The 23,998-nt window shown below is 43.0% G+C and overlaps 1 protein-coding gene across 3 annotated transcripts in view; it reads right to left on the minus strand.

Moving 5' to 3' along the window:
• PLPP1 (phospholipid phosphatase 1) overlaps nt 1-23,998 on the minus strand; it is a 131,656-nt gene that overhangs the window by 101,882 nt on the left and 5,776 nt on the right. Inside the window, exons 2-3 of one of the 3 annotated variants that reach the window (XM_043547537.1) lie at nt 5,772-5,926; nt 3,752-3,797 (exon numbers count right to left, since the gene is read on the minus strand). The exons of 1 other annotated variant lie outside the window; for it this stretch is intronic. In XM_043547537.1, coding sequence (XP_043403472.1) covers nt 3,752-3,797; nt 5,772-5,860 — 135 coding nt within the window. In that variant the 5' untranslated portion in view covers nt 5,861-5,926. The remainder of the gene's footprint in view (nt 1-3,751; nt 3,798-5,771; nt 5,927-23,998) is intronic. One more of the 3 variants, XM_037902805.2, reaches the window with a different exon arrangement.

Consider the following 23,998-nt stretch of genomic DNA (forward strand, 5'->3'; position numbering starts at 1 on the left):
CAGGAAATTTGGGGCACCAAATTTCCTGGTGCCCTGCACAGCTGCATACTGCTCCAGCCCCCGCCACTGCTCTGACCCAGTCCCGCCTCTTCCCACCCCTGCTCTGCCCCAGCCCCGCCCCCACTCCCCTGAAGATTGCAGCCAGGCCCAACCCTGCACTCATGGCATGGTAAGTGGAGTGACCCAGCCACAGCCTGCTCCACTCCCCTGGTTCCCAGCCACGCTGCCAGCGAGTGCCGAGGGGCAGATCCCTCCTCCCCCCAAGCCTGGGAGCCAGGGGAGCAGAGCAGCCTGCGGCCCCAGGCCTCCACAGGTGGGGGCTGTGTGGGGCCCCAGGCCTCGGCGGGGGAGGGGGGCTGGCAACTTCCTGCAGGAAGTGGAGTAACCCAGCCCCAGCCTGCTCCACTCCCCTGGCATGGCTGGGAGCCAGGGGAGCGGAACAGAGCAGGCTGGGGCCAGGCCACGCCACTTCCTGCAGGAAGTGGCCAGCCCCCCACCCCGCCTGCAGAGGCCTGGGGCCCCACACAGCCCCCCTGCAGGGGGGGAGGGGGAGGAGAAAGACTGCGTAGGCATAAAATAGCTAGGGACAGCCCTGGCTCAGATTATTGGAACTGGCTATCTGAAGTGACTTCCTCATAAAGAATCCTATAAGGGCCTGTTTGCATGGCCCTAGGCCTCAAGGTCTTGTAGCTCAGTGGTTCTCAACTAGGGGTATGCAGAAGTGTTCCAGGGGGTACATCAACTCATCTAGTTGCCTAGTTTTACAACAGACTACATAAAAAGCACTAACGATGTCAGTACAAACTAAAATTTCACACACACTTACTTTGAGGCCAGAAGGGACCATTACGATATTCTAGGGAGTCAGATTATACTAACAGTGATATAGGACTTGACCAAGCAATTCCTGCATCATCAACAAGTAACTCAGTATACAGTCCACCATATCCTAGTAAGTTGTTCCAGTGGTTAAATTACCCTCACTAAAAATTTTGCATCTTGTTTCTAGTCTAAATTTGCCTAGCTTCAGGTTCCAGCCATTGGATGTTATGCCCTTGTCTGCTAAATTAAAAGCCTTCATCCCCATGTAGATGTTTATAGGCAGTAATCAAGTCATCACTTGTCTTCTACCTTTTCACCCTCTCTTGGGCAAATAGATTAAACAAAAATATCGGTCTCTTGCATTGAGACAGGTATTCCAGACCTCAAGTCATTCCTTTAATTCTTTTCTGAACCTTTTCCAATTTCTCAAAATCCTTTTTTGAAGTAGTACCAGAACTGGCTACAGTAGCCATCTCAATAATGCAAAATACCAATGGCATTAAACAACATTTTCCGGGGTGCCAGATAAGGCAGTGTCCACATTTTGGCAAGCCAAAGGGCTCTTCAGGTGTGTGCTCTCTCGTGAAACCAAGTCAATTCTTTGCCTACTTGGCAGGGATTGAGAATTTATGGCATGCATGCCAAAGATGGCACACTGGGTGATTTTTGAATGGTGCGCAGACTGTTAGTCCAATCAAGTGCACAGCTGGGGATGCACTTCAGTTCGTTTCTCCTCTTTTCACCATCATGCTAGGTATACATAAAGTCAGTTTATCTGAATTTCAACTGACCGAAAACCTTGGTTATCCGAATGAGCAGTGTGTCCCCGATGCTCACTGGGGTAATAAGGATTTACGGTCCTGAAAGTGGAAGGAGGGAGGGAGGGAGGGAGGGAGATTGCTGCAGGCAGCAGGAGCCTCCTTAGTACTCCCTGAGGAAAGGTAGGAGGAAGAGGGGGAGAATGGGGGAAGTTGGGAAAGACCCCAAGGAGCAGGTGTGATTCCCCTCAGAACCCATCCCACCCCTGCCTCCTGCTACCTGTGCCCAGCTCATATTCATGAGGTGCCTACCCAGCACCTGGGGACCCTGCTGTAAGGATGGCCCAGATACCTGACTCCAGCTCCAACCAAGGATGGCCTTACCAATCAGCTCGGGCTGCATGCTGGGGTCCGGGCAGCTCCAGTCCCCGCCAGTCTTGGCTGCAGCATCCCCATGCTGACCTGCTTCTGTGCCCTCCCTCCCCTGCAGGATACTCTGCGGCTGGGGAGGGAAAGGTGCCACCTAGCAGGGAACCACAGAGGCTGAAGCTGCCCATGAGGGCCTTCCGTTTGGCCCACTGGGCATCAGCTGTTCCATCCTACTTTCTGCTGCCCCCTCCTCCCTGCTATCCAGCTTCAGCTCACCCTGAGTTCTCAGCAACTCTGGTCCCTTTCCTTCTACAGCTGCAGGGCATCCTCTGAGCTGGCAGGTGCTGGGGTGTGTGTCTCAAAAGCAGATCAGTACAGGGATGTTACAGCCAGGACCAGTAGGGCAGTGCATGGGTCAGAGCTGTCAGGAGCCCCAGAGCAGAGCTGAAGCCAGCTAGCGATGCTGCCCTTACAGCAGAGCCCCCAGAGGAAAGCAGGATGGGAACAGCTGAAGCCCAACAGGCCCAATGTACAGTGGTATCACAACCTCCCTGCTTCTACTTGACATTCCCCCTGCCTACACATCCAAGGATTGGATTTGATCTCAGCCACCACACCACACTACGAGCTCAAGTTGAGTTGGTTATCCACCATAAACTCCGAACTGTGTCTCTGCTTTTTAAAGCAGTACCCATCCTATAAGCAAAGCCTATATTCTCAATTCCTAGATGCACGACCTACACACACGACAGCCAATATATAACATCAGTTTTGCCTGCAATCTGAATGCATCATCATATATAGCACAAAACTTTCAGATAGTAAAGCTAAGTCGTCTTTTTTCTAAGGCCACTTAGTTGCACCTCATGGTGTGTGGACTAATTATCCACGTCAGTGGCATTCTATAAAGTGCCAAACTAATTATACAGAAGAATCAATCGGTTGACTTCACAAACAAATAAATCCAGTGACTCAGTTGGAAATTTGTAAACAGATTTAGTGACCTTAATCTGATATGAAGTAGGTAAGGCGTGTTCAGAAAGGTTTTCCCTTGCATATCCTACAAAGGAACATAGTGTACGCTCTCAGTCAGCATAGTGTATGCTCTTAGTCTGAAGTTTTGGCTTTAAGTCCATTTTTTACTGAAAAATCCTGAGAATCTTTTCATTTGAGTTGTTCAAATACAATACTATTCTTTTTTGGGGCACAATTCCTTATGCTAGTTAAATTATTTGCGTAGAAGGTGTCAGGCAGCATATACAAACCTGAAGGTCAGGCTTTCTGTTTGCCTTATCAGAGAGCTGGAGTATTAACATAGTAATGTCATGAGCCCTTGAAGCAATGAAAAAAACACAAGAGCACTGAAAGCCAAGAATTAGGGAGCTTGCACAAAGTCCTCTGAAGCTGATCCGAGTATTGGTTTCAGGAAGCAGGTTTGTAATAAGTCAACAAAATCCTTGCAGTTCAGGATATTTCAGGCACTCAATCTAAAAAGCAGTACATGGGTGTATATATTTCTCCTTAATTAAAGATTACAAAAAGTCCTATATAACCTAGCTGTCACAGGAGGCTCAAACATGGCTCTGCCTATCTGAAAGGCAAAAAAGTTTACGCCTAAATAAGCTTGGGACGGAGAGACCATTTTTAGTTTATAGGGTTTTTTTAAAGTTGAAGTCTAAAAGATAAGATGTTTTATATTATTGTGTATATTTTACATTTTTCAGATACTAAATTTTGTTGCACTTAAAAAATGTGCAAGTAATCTAATATGCATGTCTGAAATTGCAGAGATATGTAATTACCATGTTCACCTGTGCCAATGCCCAGTGGATGATTTCACAACTGTGCCTGAAAAACTTAATATTTATTGGCCAGTTTACAGTAGGCTTCCTTAAAACTTGATAAAGCCTGCATCTTTGTGAGAGTCCTGAAATGTTACACTTTTCTTTGCAAAAAAGCATGATGAAAGTATATAATATCAAGTTTCACCTTGATTATGGAGATGGAAATTCAGTTTAAAATATGAAATTTGGAATTCACAGAGTAAGACCAAAAACAGCAAATTAATATATTGGTTTTTGTGAGCTTTATGTTAGGTAGTTCTCACCCTGAAACATTTGTAGCGCTTTCGTTTAACCATTTTTATGGCATTTTTGTCTATTTTCAGAAGGCAGTCATAAGCTCTAGCTTTCTAACTGTGTACAATACACAATACAGTGCTGCTAAAAGAGTGATCATGCATAAACAGTATCTGTTATGCATTCAAAACATACACAGGTTGCAGTGCTGCTAAAAGAGTGATCATGCATAAACAATATCTGTTATGCATTCAAAACATACACAGGTTGCATAGGTTTATAGGTTTCTGACATTTGCTTTAAATGGTTACCTCCCTCCCTGAAATTCTTCAGAAGATACTACACACTGACTAATTTAGCACCTGGAGTCTTAGCAAGTTGCTACATGATTAAAAGACTAGTAGAGACCAAGACTGTTTCTAACAGGATTTGGTCAGCACCAAAACATTTTCAAGCCAAAGTCTACTCCAAACTAGGCATGTTTTGGGCATGCTGTCTTTAATCTTGGCCCTAGCCAAGACGGTGTGTAATACAACTCCACCCCAATATAACGCAGTCCTTGGGAGCCCAAAAAAAAACAAAAAAAAACTTACTGCGTTATAGGTGAAACCGCGTTATATTGAACTTGCTTTGGCCTCAAGCATTTCCGTTATTAATAGTCAGCAAATCATTTTTGTTAGAACTAACATGGAGTATGCAGTACCCCCCCCCGCTCCTTGTCCCCCGACTACCCGTTCCAGAGACACCCCCCCCGCCCCTAACTACTCCTCTCAAGACCCCACCCCCTATCTAAGCCCCCCTGCTCCTTCCTTGTCCCCTGACCGCCCCCTCCAGAGACACCACCGTCCCTAATCACCCCCAGGACCCTACCCAATCCCCCTGCTCCCTGTCCCCTGACCACCACCCACCCCCAAGACCCTCTGCCCCTTATCCAAGCCCTCGGCCCCAGCCCAGCACCCTTAGCACGCTGCTCAGAGCAGCGTGTCGGAGCCAGTCACGCTGATCCACCAGAGCACGCAGCCCCACCCCCGAGAGCGCTGCTTTACCGCTTTATATCCAAATTCGTATTATATCGGGTCGCGTTACATCAGGGTAGAGGTGTATAGTTAAAAACCCAGTTCAGAGTCAAATTGTTCCTTATTAACTCGTGTGGTATCACAGCACCCAGCCCCTTTTCTGCAAGACATCTGCTTCTAAGCATCTAAGTCTCACTGCAGTCAGACTCTGAAGGATCCAAGAATTCATCACATGTATCTTTTGGCCTACGAAAAAAGTTAACCTCTGCAGACAATATACAGTATAAGCAGAGCCCCTCACAAACTGAGGTTTCTATAACAAGAGACATATAGCATTTCAATTATTTACAACTGACATTGCAGTCTGTTCAGAACAGATGTACAAAGAGAATTTCCAGAAGTACTGCAAAATACAATACTTTACATTAACATACATAAGCCAAACTTCAGTTTACTTCTGATAAGTAACAATCAGAAGTTATCAGCCACCTACAGGTTTCGATAACTTCAAGAAAAGGTCATGGAGTCACTAAGCTGAAGTGAAATCTGGAAGTTATTTTAGTTACTACAGCAATCAACAAAAATATAGGGCTATATAAATATTTAAATTTCTCCGGTACGTTTATTCTCCCTCTAGGTCCAAATCAGTGTCACAAGGATGACCTATTGGAACCCTCTTAAGTCTTCCCGCCCCCCGCACACAGATGGCTAGAAATTCAGCTACTTACAGAGAAAATGGGCAGGGTGAACCCCACTGCATAGAGGACAGTGGATGTGACGGTACTGTCATGGAATGGATACTTGATGCTGTCATCATTACAGAAAAAGCCTCTCTGATATGGCTTTATTTTGGCCAAGTTTAGAACACCAAGGGGTAAGCCAGCTGTTGGGGGAAGGGAAAAAAGACACAGATGGTTAAATTAAAATTCACTTTATCAGGCACGGAGAAAGCTTCAGAACAACATGCAAAACTTAAGTTTCCCTTGAGTCAGTGCAGGATATTAATATCATGCAATGCACACACTTGCCCAACCCTTGCTACAGCCAACGTAAAGGCTGCCTCTTAGTTAGAGACAACAACTGCAGAAATTGGAGGGAGGTAAAGAAGTTCAAAGTCTTGGTTTTTTTTAATTGATGAAAACATTGCCAGGCACTGAGCCAAGTTCTAGCCTATGAAACTGATGTGCCACTCAACTCCAATTTTAGTTAACAAGAATACTGGAGGGCAGAATATGGCCCCATTATTCTTTTTTAAAATGGCATTGACCTTTCATTGAATGAACAGTGTGTAGAACATTTAAATATCTCATTAAAAATTTGAGTTCTGAAGTCAAAAGGAAGGAGAACCTTTCAAACTTCTTTTTGGAGAAGGGAAAAGTAAGAAGGGACCAAGTCTCATGAAAAAAAAACAAAAAAAAAAAAAAACACAGTTCTGAAATGGGAAGAGGAGAGGAATTTCAAAGACACCGTCAGGAAACTGGACATTCTGAATGGAATAAGCTAGTTTATAAATTTTTTTGAAATATTGTGACAAAAAACTCGCTTGCCTCATTTTATATAATTATTGTAGGCTTTAAATAGGACATGCAGAAAGTGAATAGGTTATGGCCCTTTATATTTAGAACTCTTCCAGTAGTAATCTCATCAATTTAATAATATATCATTTCTAAAAGGTAGCTGTGAGCCCAATAGCCAAATATTCATAATCTTTTTATGTGAAGAAAATATTTACATTAATCCCCTTACCATCGGGACTTTCAGGGCTGGCTTAACAGAGAGCTTGTTTACAAAAATGGATTTCTACTGAAAGTTTCACAATTTCTCTGCAGTATCTACAGCTTTTACATAGAGCAGAACAGAAAGAGCAAAGGACATGCCTCTACTGGCTAAAGAGCCATTTGAATCAGTGACAACGACCTACTCCAGTAGTGTTACTGAACGTTAGCTGTGCTAACGGACACAAATTTGTAGAGATATTAATTCCCATTAAAGATTCATATCAATAGTTGTTTTTTCTTAACCTGTGTCCATTCCTTAATGCCTAATTTGATTTTCTTCCACCCTCTTCAATTAATAAATTTATAAAGTTTCAAGGAATCCTGTCAAAAGCTCTCCACTCCAAAATGTCAGACTGAGTAATTCAGAGATTGAAGATGGAGGTGGGCAAAAGCTACACACTGGAATAGAAATCTCTACAAATAAGAGTCTCAAAAGGTCCAAATCCAAACCAGCCCTGCAGTTCTGGTTCCGCATCACAGCCAAAACCAGATGGAACCGATGTTTTAGTACAGAAAAGACCCAAATCTTGTGAAGGCAGCTCAGCACCTTCAGACTTTAAGTCTAATCCTGATTCACCCCATATCCTAGCCTAAACCTATTTCAGATCCAAAGCACCACCTCATTGATTCATCTCTGAATGACATCTCTCCTCAAGTTAAACAGTGCATTTCTTTCAAAAGCCTTTACACAGGACTTTTAAAGCACAGAGGGACTCAGAACTCCTTTCTCAGCTAAGAAGTCCAGTCTTCCATATTTTTTTTTAATATAGCAGCAAAAGGAAATTCAACACTTGCCAATAAGTAAAATACTTTAACTTAGAATGGGTTCAAAATCTTAGCCCTAGAGAACTTATAATTCAAAATATTCAAGAGGACAGTGCATTGAACAAAGTCAAAGAGGCACGTGCCCATTACCACCACCAAGCTTCACAGAAAAGGGCCCAATTTTTTTTTAAAATGATTTTGAAGGAGAAGAAACAGGATAAAAAGACAACGCTAAGGCACAGATTAATAAGTAGGAGCAGAGGAATAGTCAGACAAATGGCACAGAAAGGTTGTGATATTCAGAGGCTTTTGCAACCTGAAATAGGGGAAGATAATTCAGTGTGGTGGGAGAGGAGTACAACCTTGACATCAATGTTTGTGAATTCATGCAACAGACCCCAAATTCCAGTTCATCTGACTTTCACAACACTTCAGAGAGTCTTTGTTTTTGAAAACCCACATCTGCCTGGATTCATTCATTAAGATTGTTTGTGGTGAGCATATACATAGATACTTAAACTATATTTATACAGATATCTACCAAACTTCTTTTTTTAAGTTTCTATTTGTTTTCTACCAACTAATTTCTTGATTTTCTCTAGTATCTCCGCATTGTGTGATTCATATAATTAAAACAGCTCTCACCGAACTCATTTTTTCCAGATTCTAAAGCAGCTAACATTCTATTCAATAATCCACTAGTCACCTTATCAATATACAAATTGAATTGGTATTCCCCATGTGAAGTTGCCTGTTAGGCACTCATCTCTTTGTGGTCCCTTTCATCCTCAAGATGGCTCCAGTTTCAAAGTTTTGATCTAGAGTTCTCAGTGTGTTGTAGTTCTCTTCCAGACACCTTCAACTTTCAGAGACAAGCCCCCTTCCTTTCTGTATCCTTGTAGAGCACCTCATCTAACAGAATTACAAAATAGTACGCATGACAGACTTCTGATCACAGCAAGTGTTTACAAATAAAAATCTAATCCTTCCAAATCTAATCTGTGTCTGTGAGCATCAATTTCATCACACACACACACCCCTACCTATTTCTATAGATAAAAAAATTTACAGCTAGGCAGAGTAAGAAAAATGATGCTTGAGAATTTAGAGTTTGATTTCTGGATATTTACTATATTTATTTTGGAATGTGATATTGACAATTTGTGTTTTGATGGTTATAAACCTTTCATTTCTTGAATCTCAACATCTGTCATTAAATAAATTGTCTGACCCCCACATTGTCCCAAATTTTTGCAACTAAACATGTCCAAAGTGCATGATAAAATAAAAAATGCATAAGAACAAACATGGATAGTATCCATGTAAATTACTGTATTTTAAAAATCGATTTCAGACAAGCCTATTTATTAGTTATATCCAGACAACAAGAGAGCTTCCTTAATAGAAATACAAAGTTTCAAGTCTCCTTCTACAGGAGATGCTGAGAAAGGGGCATCAGGTCTGGCCTTGAAGAACTGGAATAGGAGGCGAGTCAGCCAGATTTTGTTCATCTCCTGCCCCATCTCCAGCTATTTCAAGCCCCCTCAAGTCTAGTCCAAATCACAGGGGACCCTAATTCCAATAGAGGTCAACTTTGATAACAGCTTAGTTATTAAATACCCAGTTCTATCTTTAGAAAATTTTAGATCACAAAAAGCAGTGGAGCATACACCCAGTAAGATGGCATCTGCTAAAATAAGCCTCTTTTGCTGCTACAAGAAAAGCCTGTCTTTTCTCCTCCTCTTATTCTTTATATAGTGATGTATTACTTGTATTCCAGCAGCACCAAGAGTAAAGTAAGTACTGCACACACCTGCAGATGCAGATGCACTCTTCAGGGCAGAAACTACCAGTTTATCCAACCTCTGTTTCCCTCCAGCCAGGAAAAACAGTCAATAGACAAATAATGTTCATTCAGAAAAAAAGAAGAGTTAATCAATTCCTAATAAAGCCCACTAAGGCATCCCCAACCAGAGTGGGCTCAGATTAGGGTTGCCAACTCTCCAGGATTGTCCTGGAGTCTCCAGGAATTAAAGATTAATCTTGAATTGAAGATTACACGTGATGAAGCCTCCAGGAATATGTCCAACCAAAATTGGAAACCCTAGGTCACATGCATGCTGCCCACACTACACTGGCACTGTGATAATGCTCCATATTTCAGTCATATGTAGCCCCTTGGGCTACATGAGAATTAGAAGTTTCTTAGAAAAAGTCTTCACTCCACGTACAGCTGCCATCTTCAAGTTTCCTGGCTGTGCAACATGAGTATCTTGTACTACCCATCTAAAACAAAAGGAATAGGCTGCAGCTGTCTCTTATTGCAGCCCAGCATTATATACCTTCTGTTAACTGATTGTTCTTCCTTATTTTAGAAAGATTATGACAGAATATAAAGTTAAATACAGGCACTAACTTTGTTCAACATAGTTTCAATAAGATAAGCCATAGTGATTATTACTGTAGTAGCAGTTACGTAATGGACCCTGAACTGGGGGTAAAGGACAAAGGCATTACTGTACTGTTCTAAGAACACTCACAGTTCAGGATAAGAAAAAAAAAGTTCTCCTCACTTTATTTAAAAACAAAACTATGAGTTACTCTTTTGGTTTGGTGACACTTGTATCTTTGAAGAGGCATCATCAAGAACTTAATCTCAGATTTTAAGTCTAATTTCCTTACTCATGTTGCCAATATTAAAATTGACTATGTTAAGAGTCTAGTTTACTTCTAATTATGCTGTTACTTACCCTTCTCTCTCCCCTTTCTTCAGTTTGAGTAGTCAGAAAACTATTGTAGCTCTTTCAGTCTTAGCCATCACTGATTTCACTTCTTGGTTCTCACATACTAGACACGCTATAGTATTTGGCTTGCAAACATTGTAGGGGAATGTTCTGGACACACACACACACACTTTGTGTAACTGAACCCAAAACAAAAGTAGTTTTAGGCACACAAGTTTCATATCTGGGCCGCAGTCATATACTCATGTGCACTTGTTTTATTCCCAAAAATAAAGTTATGCATACGCACACTACTCACAGCACCACAGCATAAAGTTAAGCACATAAGTATGTTCCTGAAACTCTTACTCTTCTCGTCTAACAGAAAAAAGAAATTGGCTGTAACCAAAAATGGCATAGGCCCCCCAAATTTAAGAAGAAACTAAAACAGTTTATTTTAACTTCAAAACTGAAAACTTTGTAAGGACCTAATGAAATACTGTAAGTTAACAAAACTTGGGAATGGGGAACCTGAATATTAGAAGTCAAACAGAGTAATATTTGGCAGGCTCTGGGGTGGGGTGTAGAAGGGGACTCTGGGCTGGAGCATGGGGTTGGGGTGCAAGGGGTGTTAGGGCTCCAGCTGGGGGTGAAGGGTTTGAGGTGTAGGAGGGTGCTAGGATCGAGGGGTCAGAGGGCAGGAGGGGGATCAGGGCTGGGGCACGTGGGAGGGGATGCAAGCTCTGGGCAGCACTTTCTTCAGACTGCTCCTGGAAGCAGCAGCATATCCCCCCCTCTGGCTCCTATGCAGAGGCGCAGCCAGGCAGCTCTGCACGCTGTCCTGTCCGCAGGCACCACCCCCACATCTCCCACTGGCTGTGGTTCCTGGCCAATGGGAGCTGCGAAGTTGACACTTGGGGTGGGGACAGTGCGCAGAGCCCCCTGGCTGTGCCTATGCCTAGGAGCCAGAGAGTGGACAGGCCGCTGCTTCCAGGAGTCGTGCAGAGCCAAGGGAGGCAGGGAGCCTGCCTTAGCCCCGCTGCAACGCCGACCGGACTTAACAGCCCAGTCAGTGGTGCTTCCACTCTGACCGTGTTCTGGTTGAAAACTGGACACCTGGCAATCCTACCTTTGTGCAATGTGGAGAAAGGCAGCTAGTGACCGGAGGGTGAGGCTGGAAGCCAGCCTCTCTTTGACACTATCTCCTAAACCCCATGACTCACCCTTTGCTCCCCTCCAAGCTAGCCAGCAGAAGAGACAACAGAGATCAGATCCAGGAAAAAGCTCTCTAAACTAGCTTCTTATACCACAAGACTATTAACTCTGGAAGATTGTCTGAGAGTCTCTGGGAAGTCATTCTGACACTGAAGTGAATATGGGGCTTCACCAAAGGGATACTCAGAATATAGTTTTACTAACTATAGTGATTTGCCATTTAGGATTAAAATCTGCTTTTACTCAGAAATGTGTTATAGCTGGCTGAAATGCTATAGTATTCCCCATAGACAAGAACTTTATTTGATAGGAAACAGCATTAGGCTCCACCAGTGTTCAAAACTAGAGCTTACCTAAAAGGAGGAAACCCTTTCCACAAAAAACTTGTGTTTTTGAGAAAGTTTCATTCTGAAATGCAAGGACATCAAAAGTGGAAATGTTCACATTTCAAGAAAGATTTCACTGCAGAAAAACTAAATTTTACGGTTTCCCAGCTGCCCCCAGGGTTTTGTCAATTTCACTTGTGCTTTCAGGCCAGCTGCTAGAGACCTCAGCTACTCTGCCCCTCACTTCTCAGGAGCTGGGGGAAGCAGAGCCAGAGCACCCTGCTGCGTTTCAACAAAAGTTTAGTGGAACCTATACAAGATTCCCTGAAACATTTCATTCTACCAAATCAGCATTTTCCAACAAAACTTAGTTTTACTGGAGGATTTCCAATCAGCTCTTTTCACAACCCCTTCATTATTCTTACAAATTTGAAGGTTTCTTTTGTAATTAGATTTTAATACATAAGACATAACGTTCTTCTATTTCAAGAGCATTTTTGTTGCTCAATAAATGGGGAAAAGTTCCAATTCTTTAAGAGCATCATGCGGGGGGGGGGGGGGGAAAGACACCCAGTGACAGGATTTTTTTTTCCCTAGTTTATTATTTGCAACTAAGTATAGACTTTAAAAACTGTCTTTGATGCGTCTTTCCTCAAAACCAGGAGGATATACTATATCTATACATAGTTATCAAGCACTTATATAGATTACCCTATGTTTATTCCAATTCTTAGCTTTTGTGTTGCTATGTAAAAAAATGCATTATTCATCATTTTCTATTTAAAAGAGGATTAATTTTTTTACTTGTGATTTGTCTCTAGCTCTACTTGGGGGGGAATTAAAATGCACAAAAAACAGCATTTTAAAAGTTGGTTGTTTTCTTTCGATTAGTTAAATAAGGCTACCTTAAATCTGCTGGATACGTAAGAAAAAAAGGCATCAAAAAGTTTATCAAAACACGTTTGTCATTTATTAACCAATACAAGTATTATCAGCAAGTCAGGAATTGGATTGTTTGTCACCCTCTCAAAGTCTTAGAATTAGTAGATCTCATCCTCTCACACCTATATTTTATTCACAGACAGGATGAGAAAACTTTCCAGTTTTTCAACTTTAATGAATGAATCATTGACTAAACTAGCTAAATAAACTGAAATGAAGAAAATATTCTCTCTGCACTTGCAAAAAGGCTAATACTGTAAAAAAAAAAAAATTAAAAAAAAAAAAAAAAAAAAAGCTGTTTTAGCACTTCAACAAACTCTAGTTCCAGGTCCTTAGCCAGTAGCTTCCAGAAGTTTATTGGTCTTAATTTCTTTTTTAAAAAGTTGGCAGTAAACATATACAAATTAAAAAATTCAAAAAAATTAAGCAAAGTGATTAATAGATTAGAGTAAGTTTTGGCCTTAACAGAGGTTGCCATAATTTCAAACAGGTTTATGTATTAAAAATCCTAATATAAAAAACATTGATTTTTATCCAGTCTGTGTAATATAAGTGGATTGCCAATTTGTCAAATCCACACCCGTATCTTCCTTCAACTTGTCTTTAAATGTAGTCAGAACTTGTTTGACAAACTAAAAATGCCACACATGCTAATTCCTAGAGTTATGCTGGAGTGCTGGTATTCTTGCTTCGCAAAAATCATGTCACTATCACTCAGGCAGGTCACACCGCTTCACACAAGGTGTCTCCAACAGAACGCTATTCATTAGCAAAGCTTAGGGCTTTTACAGGTCACATTCTTAATTCCTAGAATTATACTGTGACCTATCCCAGCACTCAGCTAACATTCCATCACAGACTGTATAACCATAAAAAGAACAGGAGTACTCATGGCACCTTAGAGCCTAACAAATTTATTTGAGCATAAGCTTTTGTGGGCTACAGCCCACTTCATAGGATGCATGCAGTGGAAAATACAGTAGGAAGATTTTATACACACAGAACATGAAACAATGGGTTTTACCATGCACACTATAATGAGAGTGATCAGTTAAGGTGAGCTATTACCAGCAGGTGAGAAAAACACCTTTTATAGTGATAATCAAGATGGGCCATTTCCAGCAGTTGACAAGAACGTGTGAGGAACAGTGGGGGGGGGGGGGGAATAAACATGGGGAAATAGTTTTACTTTGTGTAATGACACATTCACTCCTAGTCTTTATTCAAGCCTACGTTAATGGTGTCCAGTTTGCAAATTAATTCCAATTCAGCAGTCTCTCGTTGGAGTCTGTTTTTGAAGTTTTTTTTGTTGTAATATTGAGACTTTTAGGTCTGTAATCAAGTGACCAGAGAGACTGAAGTGTTCTCCGACTGGTTTTTGAACATTATAATTCTTGACATCTGATTTGTGTCCATTTATTCTTTTACGTAGAGACTGTCCGGTTTGGCCAATGTACATGGCAGAGAGGCATTGCTGGCACATAATGGCATATATGTTCTCAGGATTCAAGCTACAGGGGAAATGGAGTTTTCCCTATAAATTATGCAAATATATAAGTGTTGTACAAACATTCCTATAAGATAATGAAAGGATGGATTCTGTGGGAAGAGTGCGCCCAGGACTATTAAAAATTCAATTTGGCAAACAGTGGGAGTTTTACAACAGCTAATCAGAATCCTATGGCCAGCAAAGAAACTAAGTCAAGCCAGATTCAAATTGCTGAGGAAAGTCAGTGGGCGGCTGCCACCAAGAAAGGTGCTGTGACTATTCACTTCAGGGAAGACCACCTCAAAAACACCACACAGTTGGAGGAGTAGAGGTAGCAGAGCCCACTTCCCTGCTCCCCCTTACCCAGAGCAGCCAGGAGGCTGGCACAAAGCATAGACCAATAGAGAGAGAGGACAGACAGAACTGCTTGGAGGTTCTGTAATGACTGGAAGAGAGAAGAGACAGAAAGCTCCTTGAAACAGAAGGAGGAGAGAGGTGCTTAGAATTTGTGAAAACACGTAGTAGCTAAACAGAGGCAGATACAGAAGGTGGAGATCAATGCACCCTCTCTATTCCCAGCAGCCAGGAGTGAGCAAAGGGAGAAAAAAAACTGGGCTGCTTGCCAGAAGGCTGCCCCTGGACCTCACTGGCAGGTTCCCTTTACCTTGTCTTTCATATTTATACCTGGCTAGTAGATCTTTCCTGCCCTGACTGTAAGTGCCTAAGATTCTTAGCTGAAGCATTTAATACTATCATGTTTATATCAACCTAATGGTTCTGATACTGTAATTTTAAAAAGCCTTCTGGCAAACAGAGAGGGTACACATTTGATTAAAACTATACTAACTATAATAAAACTGAGCTAACATTTCTTCCTGTTCCTTTCGTAGTGTTTGCAACTTTTTTTATTTGTGAGAACATGCTAATAACTTGCTCGGTGGCTGAGGAGGAATAAGATTAAGAAGAGAAAGAACCACAATGTTCTTTAATAGCCACCCTGCTGGCCCAGCCTGGTGTGATACTGATGGCACCTCAAAGAGGAAGTCATTTACTGTGCTGGATAAGGATGGCTCTGGCTGCTCAGGAGTGCAGAAGTGAGAAGGGGAAATGATTTGTCCTCTGGCTTGGAGGAGCCTGTACATAGACATTCTTGGGGCTGGGGGTGTGAAGGGGGGGGTGGATTTCTGTTTAAATCATTTATTGTAAGGACTCATTTATCATCTCACTGCCAATTAAGGTTAGCTCTATGAGATACGAGATTCTCATTTATTATCTACATTACCCAACCCACTTAAAAATGAATTACACATAACATCTTTGAAGTGCCTTATAAACATGAGCTAAATCTTAACCACCCCTGTTTTAAGTATGCAAACAAGCACAATTTGAGTTTTACAGACAGAGAAAACAGAAGCAGTGACAGGTCAGTGGCCTGATTTTCAGAGTTGCTGAGTACCTGTAAATACTACTGACTTCCACCTGTACATTCTGCTGCAAATATTCAGCACATACATTAGAGTAATTGATTTTACCACAGAAGTACAGGTAGGAATATACAGTGAATTTGAATCTGGCTGCACTAGCGTGATCACTTCAAAATTTAAAAAATTTATTAAAAAGGAAATCAACCTTGTCATTTCAGATTTTGTAGCTGTCCAGCCCACTCATATCTAGCCGTCCCTATTTCCAAAAGGGAAACAGGCGGAAAAATTCTGCAGCTACAATCAGATTTTCTGTTTAAAAGTCTGTGTGTAAAATTAACCTAGTGATTCAGGTTTTATTCAAAGCTTGTCAGGTTAGATGGTTTGACCATTTCCCCACCCCAAGCTAGTATACATTAGACTGCAACTGCTGAAAGTAATTTCAAGTCAATGACCATGAACTCTGTACACATGACTGATTTTTAACTATGGAAAGATGCAAAGGTTCTCCTTTCCTGAGCAGCTTAGTAAGAATGTAACACAGCAGTGTTCTACTTAAACAAACAAGGTTCTTAACAGATCCAGGTTATATGATGGCAGTGTTAGAGAAACTCCAGGTTTTCCATAACACACTACACAGTCCCTAAGACCATGCCATTTTTCCATACTGTATCACAACAGCATGCATCAGAATATGAATAAGAGAACTATTTTAATAATCAGGGCCAGGCCTTCTCTTGGCAAACTGGAGTTTTCATAACTTATAACTGTTTCCAGAGCACACCAGTAGTGTCTTTAAACTGTCATTATTATACTGTTTGAAAATAAATGTGCATTAAAATGCAGTTTAAGTAATTAAACATAGTATGTGTTTTTGAAAAAACTATTTCTACTTTTGAATCCGGACAAGTTTGTTCAGAGTTAGTTTAAAAGTAATAAGCCTTTTATGTAACACTGTCACATTTGAGTACACAAAATGATTCTACGATATGTTCAGATACATCTCTTATCTAACTTTTCTCAGCTTGTATCTGTATGAGTAAGAAGGAAGCGAGGTGATCTAGGGAAGTAAGTGCTTAGATACCACAATATTTCGTGTGTGTAGAGGTATTATCTGCCCTGTTGAAGATTATAATAGAACCATTAGCTATATACAGATCAACAACTGCCTTGCCATATATTTTAGGTGTCTGTAATTAAGAACTTTCCCTTTGGGAAGAAAGTTCCATTTCCAAAGCTGATGTGACAACAGATCTAAGAAGAGAATAAGAGGTGAGGGAGTCCTGAGTCTGAATGAAATTCTGATTTTAATACAGGTCACAGAAAGACCTGTAAAGGTGAAAGCAAATAATGTGTGTATTGGGGAGGATGGAAGGAGAAGAAGTGGACTACTGGCTATTTTGTGAGTGCTTCTGTATATGTAAGAAGTCTGAAAGATTAATTTTAACTAGAAAAAGGAAAAAAAATCAGGTCTTTTTTTTTTATATGATTCTGTGGTAACTGGGGAACCTCATGAAATGATATCACAGGAGGCTGAAAGCTAAGCCAAAGAGAAAAAGAAGGGGAAACATTTTTACTCAGCCTGCCTAAAACATTTTAAATTAATATCCATTTGATCCCAATACTTGCTGTCACTTGGTAGAAAGGATGTCAGTTAAAGAGCTGACATTAAACTCTTACAGCTTAACTGGAGGGGTACAGTGAATGTTGGAGGCCCACAGAACAGCTTCAAGAAAAACTACAAAAGAACAAACCTTTGCTGATTTTTCTATGTCAAGAAGAAGACTATCTATATGATAAAGCAGCACAAGGGGCACAAAACTTAATTTTTCTACATCTTTTGTAGGTCACTTTTAAAAGTATCTTGATTTCAAAGGCTAAATCTCTTCAATGACTTACACAGCTCAAAAGTTTAATATTTAAAAAAAAATTAAATACAAGTGACAGCATTTAACTAGTTTTCAGATAAATATTAATTAGAGAAGTTAACCAGAGTGGAACCCAAGCAATGGTAATAAAGCAATTCAGCATTCAGGTTGGAAAGCAGTTATAATCAAATGGTGAGCTCATTCCCTGTCATCCTGGAAGAATGGCTAGGTCTCCCATGAGTAAGTCTGCAGTACGAGGAAACAGCATAGCCACAATGAAAAGGGGCCAATTTCTGCACTAGGACTGCATAAGTGTTTCTGAAGTGATACCTGAGCACAGTTACACACACACACACACACACACACCCCTATCACTTAGAACATATGCAGACACTGGGAGTATAAGCACGCCCCAAATCCTTAAGGGGTTTTCCTGCTTTAGATCATTAACTGTCAAAAGTTAGACCAAAAATAAGATGATGATAGACAGACAGAATAATAAAAACTAGCTCAAAGAGCCAGCCTTCACCACCCTAAAAAAGGGCACGAAACTAATATCCCATAGGGCAGGGGTAAACAAACTTTTTGGCCCAAACTTTTTGGCCACATCTGGATATGGAAATTGTATGGCAGACCATGAATGCTCACAAAATTGGGGGTTGGCTGCAGGAGAGTGTGAGGGCTCTGGCTGGGAGTGTGAGCTCTGGGGTGGGGCTAGGGATGAGGGCTCTGAGATACAGGAGGGTCCTCCAGGCTGGGACTGAGGGGTTCAGAAAGCAGGAGGGGGATCAGGGCTGGGGCAGGGGGTTGGGGCACGGGAGGGGGTCAGGGCACAGGCTCCACGCAACACTTACCTCAAGCAGCTCCTGGAAGCAGTGGCATGTCCCTCCTCTGGCTCCTATGCAAAGGTGTGGCCAGGCAGCTCTGTGCACTGCCCCCGGAGCTCCCATTGGCCATGGTTCCCGGCCAATGGGAGCTATGAGGGCAGCGCTTGCGGTGGGGGCAGCATGCAGAGCCCCCTGGCTTCCCCTAAGAGTAGGAGCCAGAGGGGAGACATGCTGCTGCTTCCAGGAGTCATGCAGAGCCATAGCATGCAGGGAGTGGGGCAAGCCCCTGACCTCGCTCCCTGGCAGGAGCTCGAGGGCCGGATTAAAACATTTACAGGGCCAGATGCAGTCCCCAGGCCGTAGTTTGCCCACCCCTGCTATAGGGGGTTACTATATCCTCTTATTACAATTTACAAACATCTCCCCCCATTCAGGATCCTTGCAGTTATGTTTTGGTTTTATGCTGCAAGTTTATTCTGTGGTTAGAACTGCAGCCACACATCAGTTAATACATAGTAGTTGCAATGCTGTGGTCATGTAACAATGTATCCCAAGAAGCTAAAGTATATTTTACAAGAGTCCGGTTTCTCTCCCACAGCACCACTGTGATATCTTCGTGTTAATCTCACATGGCCCAGTCTTGCTCCCTCTGAAGTCAAGCAGGAGATTTGCCATTGATGTCAGCAGGAGTAGGACAAGTGATGGTGAAAAAGTTTACATTAGGGTTTCTGTGCTTCACGACAGGCTCTAAATAGACTGTACAGAATTGGCAAAACTGGGAGTTCTCTTTTAATCTTACACTGACGCCTGACATCCAGACAATTACTGTTTAAAAGTCTACTGAAGTCAGTATTTTCCACTGACTTCAACAGGCTTTGGATGAGGCCCAAACTTACTTTATTGAAGCAGACTCCCAGCAAAGAGGGGGAAGCCCCCCCTTTTAAAAAAAAATGGACAATTAAAAGCAGGTTGGATGGAGCACTCAAGACCATATGGAAGGGAACAAACCACACTGGCAGACCGAGAGGATGGACTGCTTGTACTTATGGGTCTTTCTACTTATAGAAGTCAGAGATGGTAGTCTAGAATTCTAACATACCCTGCTAATTGATTACTTTTTATTGAGGCTTTTGTGAACTTAACAATCCTTTGTGGCTAGTAGGGAATTTTCAGACTTTTGTAGCTATATATTGTGTTCTTCCAGTCACACACTTTTGACAGCTGGCTTCACATATTTGGTCCAGCTGAACTAAACCTGAAGATATTCTTCCCACCTCCACCCATAAGTGCTGCCAGCAGTCATGTGCTTGGGGGGAGGACAGCGAAAACCCTCCATGTTGTTTGCCCAATGTAAAGGGTCTCCTTAGTCAGCTGCTCCGTAACCGATTGTGTAAGAGAACCTCTTTTACTTTCCTTTGACTATCTCATTTGATCTCCATCCTTCCCCTCCCCCCTGCAACCACCTAATATAGGTACAGATGTTTACTGATCAATTGAACTGTTCACCTGCATCTTCATACGTTGTGCCAGGGACAGAATGATAAAACTTTAAAATTTAATCCATCAGGAGCCATGGGGAATATGGAGAACTACCCTAAAATATAGGTAGTGCAGAGAAAATAAAAGTTTTCCCTGCAGGTAAACAAGTATAGCAAATACACTGAATACAGTTTGAACTGCAGCTACTAAAACCCAGTTGCTTCCATCTAAAACATAAGAGCCAGACCAGTGTCTTAAGACAATGGCTACTAACTAGTAAATGCTAGATTAAGACTAACTCTGGATTTTTGCTTCCTAATATGGCAGAAGTGATAGCTTCTGCGTTGGGTGGATCACATGACATTATACAAAGTGAACGGAATTTTTTGGGTGCTGTTCTTGGCAGTAAAAACATTCTGGGATTAGGAAAAACAAAAACAGGGTTAGGAAAAAGCCTTGCTGTTTTGGTCAGACACCTGTACTCTCAGAAGATCTTAGAAGAGAATGCTTCTCTCACGTGCGCTGTAGCTAATTTGAAGACCCTTTCAGCTGACTCTGAAGGTTCAACAACAATTTGTATTCTAGAAGTTTAACATCCACATGATGAGAAAGTTGGAAGTGGTATCAACAGTATGTCTGTGAATCACAAGAAGTCAATGTAGAGGTGGCAAGGCTGGTGAACTACAGTATTCAGGAACTGCAAAACCACACAGAAATAGGCATTGTTTGATCAGCACTGACACCTCAACTGTCATTTAAGCTTTGCCTTCATTGAGGCTATATCTACAATACATGGCAGCTGCATGTAATGCATGTGTCGTTACATGCCACAACTGTGTCCACACTGCAGCATGTAGCTCAAGGGTGGGCAAACTACAGCCCGCAAGCCGGATTCGGCCCGCCAGCCGTTTTAATCTGGCCCTCAAACTCCCGCTGGGGAGCAGGGTCTGAGGCTTGCTGTGCTCCAGCCAGGAAGCAGGGTCGGGGGCCACTCCACGCAGCTCCCGGAAGAAGCTGCATGGCCCCCCTCTAGCACCTGTGCACAGGGGCAGCCAGGGGGCTCTGCTTTGCATGCTACCCCAAGCGCTGCCCCCATGGCTCCCATTGGCCAGGATCCACGGCTAATGGGAGCTGCAGGGGCGGTGCCTGGGCATAGGGCAGTGTGCAGAGTGTAGGAGGTGGAGAAAGGACATGCCACTGCTTCCGGGAGCCGCTTGAGATAAGCGCTGCTCAGAATCTCCACCCCGAGCCTCCTCCCGCACCCCAACCCCCTGCCCCAGCCCTGATCCCTTTCCCACCCTCCAAACCCTTCGATCCCAGCCCAGAGCACCCTCCTGCATCCCAAACCCCTCACCCCCAGCCCCACCCCTCACACACCCCTGCACCCCATACCTCCACCCCAGCCCAAAGCCCCCCTGCACCCTAAACTCCTCATTTCTTGCCACACCCCAAAGCCTGCACCCCCACCCACACCCCAACCCCAATTTTGTGAGCATTCATGGCCCGTCATACAATTTCTATTCCCAGATGTGGCCCTCGGGCCAAAAAATTTGCACACCCCTGGTGTAGCTACACATCAGTGAAATACTTCAGTGGGGAGGGAGGAGAGAGCGGGGCAGGAAACAAAAAAAAAAAAACAAAAATAGAGCAGCAGCAGCTTGCTGCTACTGGAGCTCTCTACAGCAGGGAGCTGCTGGAGCCTTTCCCTGCAACCTCCCCATTTCCAGACCCTCCCCCCGCACTGGGGGAGTCTTTTTCTGCAGAAGGGAAAGGCTCCAGCAGCACAGGATCAGCAGGATACTATGCTGCTAAAAATAGCAGTGTAGACAGAAAGCAATGTTTGGGATAGTAGAAAGTGTCTAGGGCAGGGGTGGGCAAACTTTTTGGCCCGAGAGCCACAATGGGGTGGCAAAAGTGTATAGAGGACCAGGTAGGGAAGGCTGTGCCTCCCCAAACAGCCTGGCCCCCCACCTCCTGCCCCCTGGCTGCCCCCCTCAGAACCCTTGCCCCATCCAACCCCCCCTGCTCCTTGTCCCCTCACCACTCCCTCCTGGGACCCCCTGCCCCTATCCACCCCCCCCCCGATCCCACGCCCTATCCAACCCCCCTGCTCCCCGCCCCCTGACAGGCTCCCCGGGACCCTATGCCTATCTACCACCCCCCACAGAACCTCTGCCCCATCCAACTGCCCCCTGTCTCCTGACTGCCCCCCTCGGGACCCTCTACCTCTTATCCAACCCCCTGGCCCCAACCGCCTTACCATGCCGTTCAGAACAGCATGTCTGGCAGCCACGCCACCCGGCCAGAGCCAGACACGCTGCCACTCTGCTCGGCAGGAGCGTACAACCCTGCCGCCCAGAGTGCTGCCCATGCAGCGGCATGCCTGCGGGGGAGGGGAGACAGCGGGGGAGGGGCCAGGGGCCAGCCTCCCCAGCCGGGAACTCAAGGAGCAGGCAGGAGGGGCCCATGGGCCATAGTTTCCCACCTCTGCCCCACCCAGAGTGTAAGAGAGATACTGGTCCACATTTGTTCCATACAAATTATAAACACAATGCTCTATGTGATCCAATACTCTTCTGCAAGTTTCACAATTCCATCCATCACTTTTAATATCTTAAAAACGAAACTGATTTAAATCTAACAAAAAGTCAGCATTCTCTTACCTTATCTGAAGTATTTACTAAATTTAAACACAAAAGCATAATTATAGTCAGTCATGTTCTCTTTGGAAGACAAGAGCTTTCTCTCCCCCGCCCCACCCCGTTAATCAATAGTGACTAACTGATATTTGTATGTTATTGCTTCAGCCACACTGCACCAGCTTTATGAGAGGTGGACAAGATGATCTGCGCTATAAAAAGCTCTTTTTCCATGTACACAACACAACTCAAGAAAAGTTATTTACAAAGGATGAGGATTACCTATCGTTTAAGGAGGAAGTAAAATATCTAGTTAGATTTCAGAGTAGCAGCTGTGTTAGTACTTTTGGGAATACAGACTCCTTTTCTTTTTATCTAGTTAGAAGAGTATACATCTAACAGCGTCACAGGTGTTTCATCAACAACGCTAAGACATCAGTAGTGTCAATTCGTCATCAACAGGAAGAAGAAAAAAAATTCTATTTCCTCATAGCTTACAGCTTTATCGTACTTACAGCCAGGGATTTCTACCCCACAACTGTGAAGTCAATAGTTTATTCTGTATGGGTTAAGTAACAGACTAAGGGCTTTGATTTTTTTGGTTGTTCAAACTGCTGAATTTGTTCACCTTCCTCAGTAAGAAGTCAACACATCTTGTAGGCAAATGTCATGTTTTTTTACCTGTGGGCCCAGAGTGCAAACAACTACGGTCTTCAAGGAAGACATGAGTCAGGAAATAAGGAGCCCTGTAATTAATACAAGTTTGTCTAATTAGAAAATCAGTTTCTATGGGACTTTGGCACCCAGTGTTACTTGTAAGGGTGTTGCATTTTCACTCTGTCTTTTTTGTATTAGACTGTATATTCTTTGGGGCAAGGACTGCATCTTACTGTCTCGTAGTCATTGTGTTCCTCTATTGTAATCTTAATATATAAGTGAGGGCTCAACTGCAAGATACCTTGACAACCTATACACACATTTCTCCATTAGAAAAGAGGGATATTCTTGACTGTGCAGGAAAAGGAGGTAGTCTGTAGTTCAGACCACCTGTATTTTCAAGAGGAGAAAAAAATATTTCACAGTAAGCAGAAATATACAGTACAATCACCTTGAAAACAGGCTATTGCCAACAGTCTTGCAGACCAGTATAGAAAACGATACAGGAAAAAAGACACACACTCAAGATACAGTGAAATTCTAATCTAATCATAGAATCATAGAATATCAGGGTTGGAAGGGACCTCAGAAGGTCATCTAGTCCAACCCCCTGCTCGAAGCAGGACCAAGTCCCAGTTAAATCATCCCAGCCAGGGCTTTGTCAAGCCTGACCTTAAAAACCTCTAAGGAAGGAGATTCTACCACCTCCCTAGGTAACGCATTCCAGTGTTTCACCACCCTCTTAGTGAAAAAGTTTTTCCTAATATCCAATCTAAACCTCCCCCATTGCAACTTGAGACCATTACTCCTCGTTCTGTCATCTTCT

The sequence above is a fragment of the Chelonia mydas genome, chromosome 5, assembly GCF_015237465.2.
Source record: "Chelonia mydas isolate rCheMyd1 chromosome 5, rCheMyd1.pri.v2, whole genome shotgun sequence".
Classification (NCBI taxonomy): Eukaryota; Metazoa; Chordata; order Testudines; family Cheloniidae; genus Chelonia; species Chelonia mydas.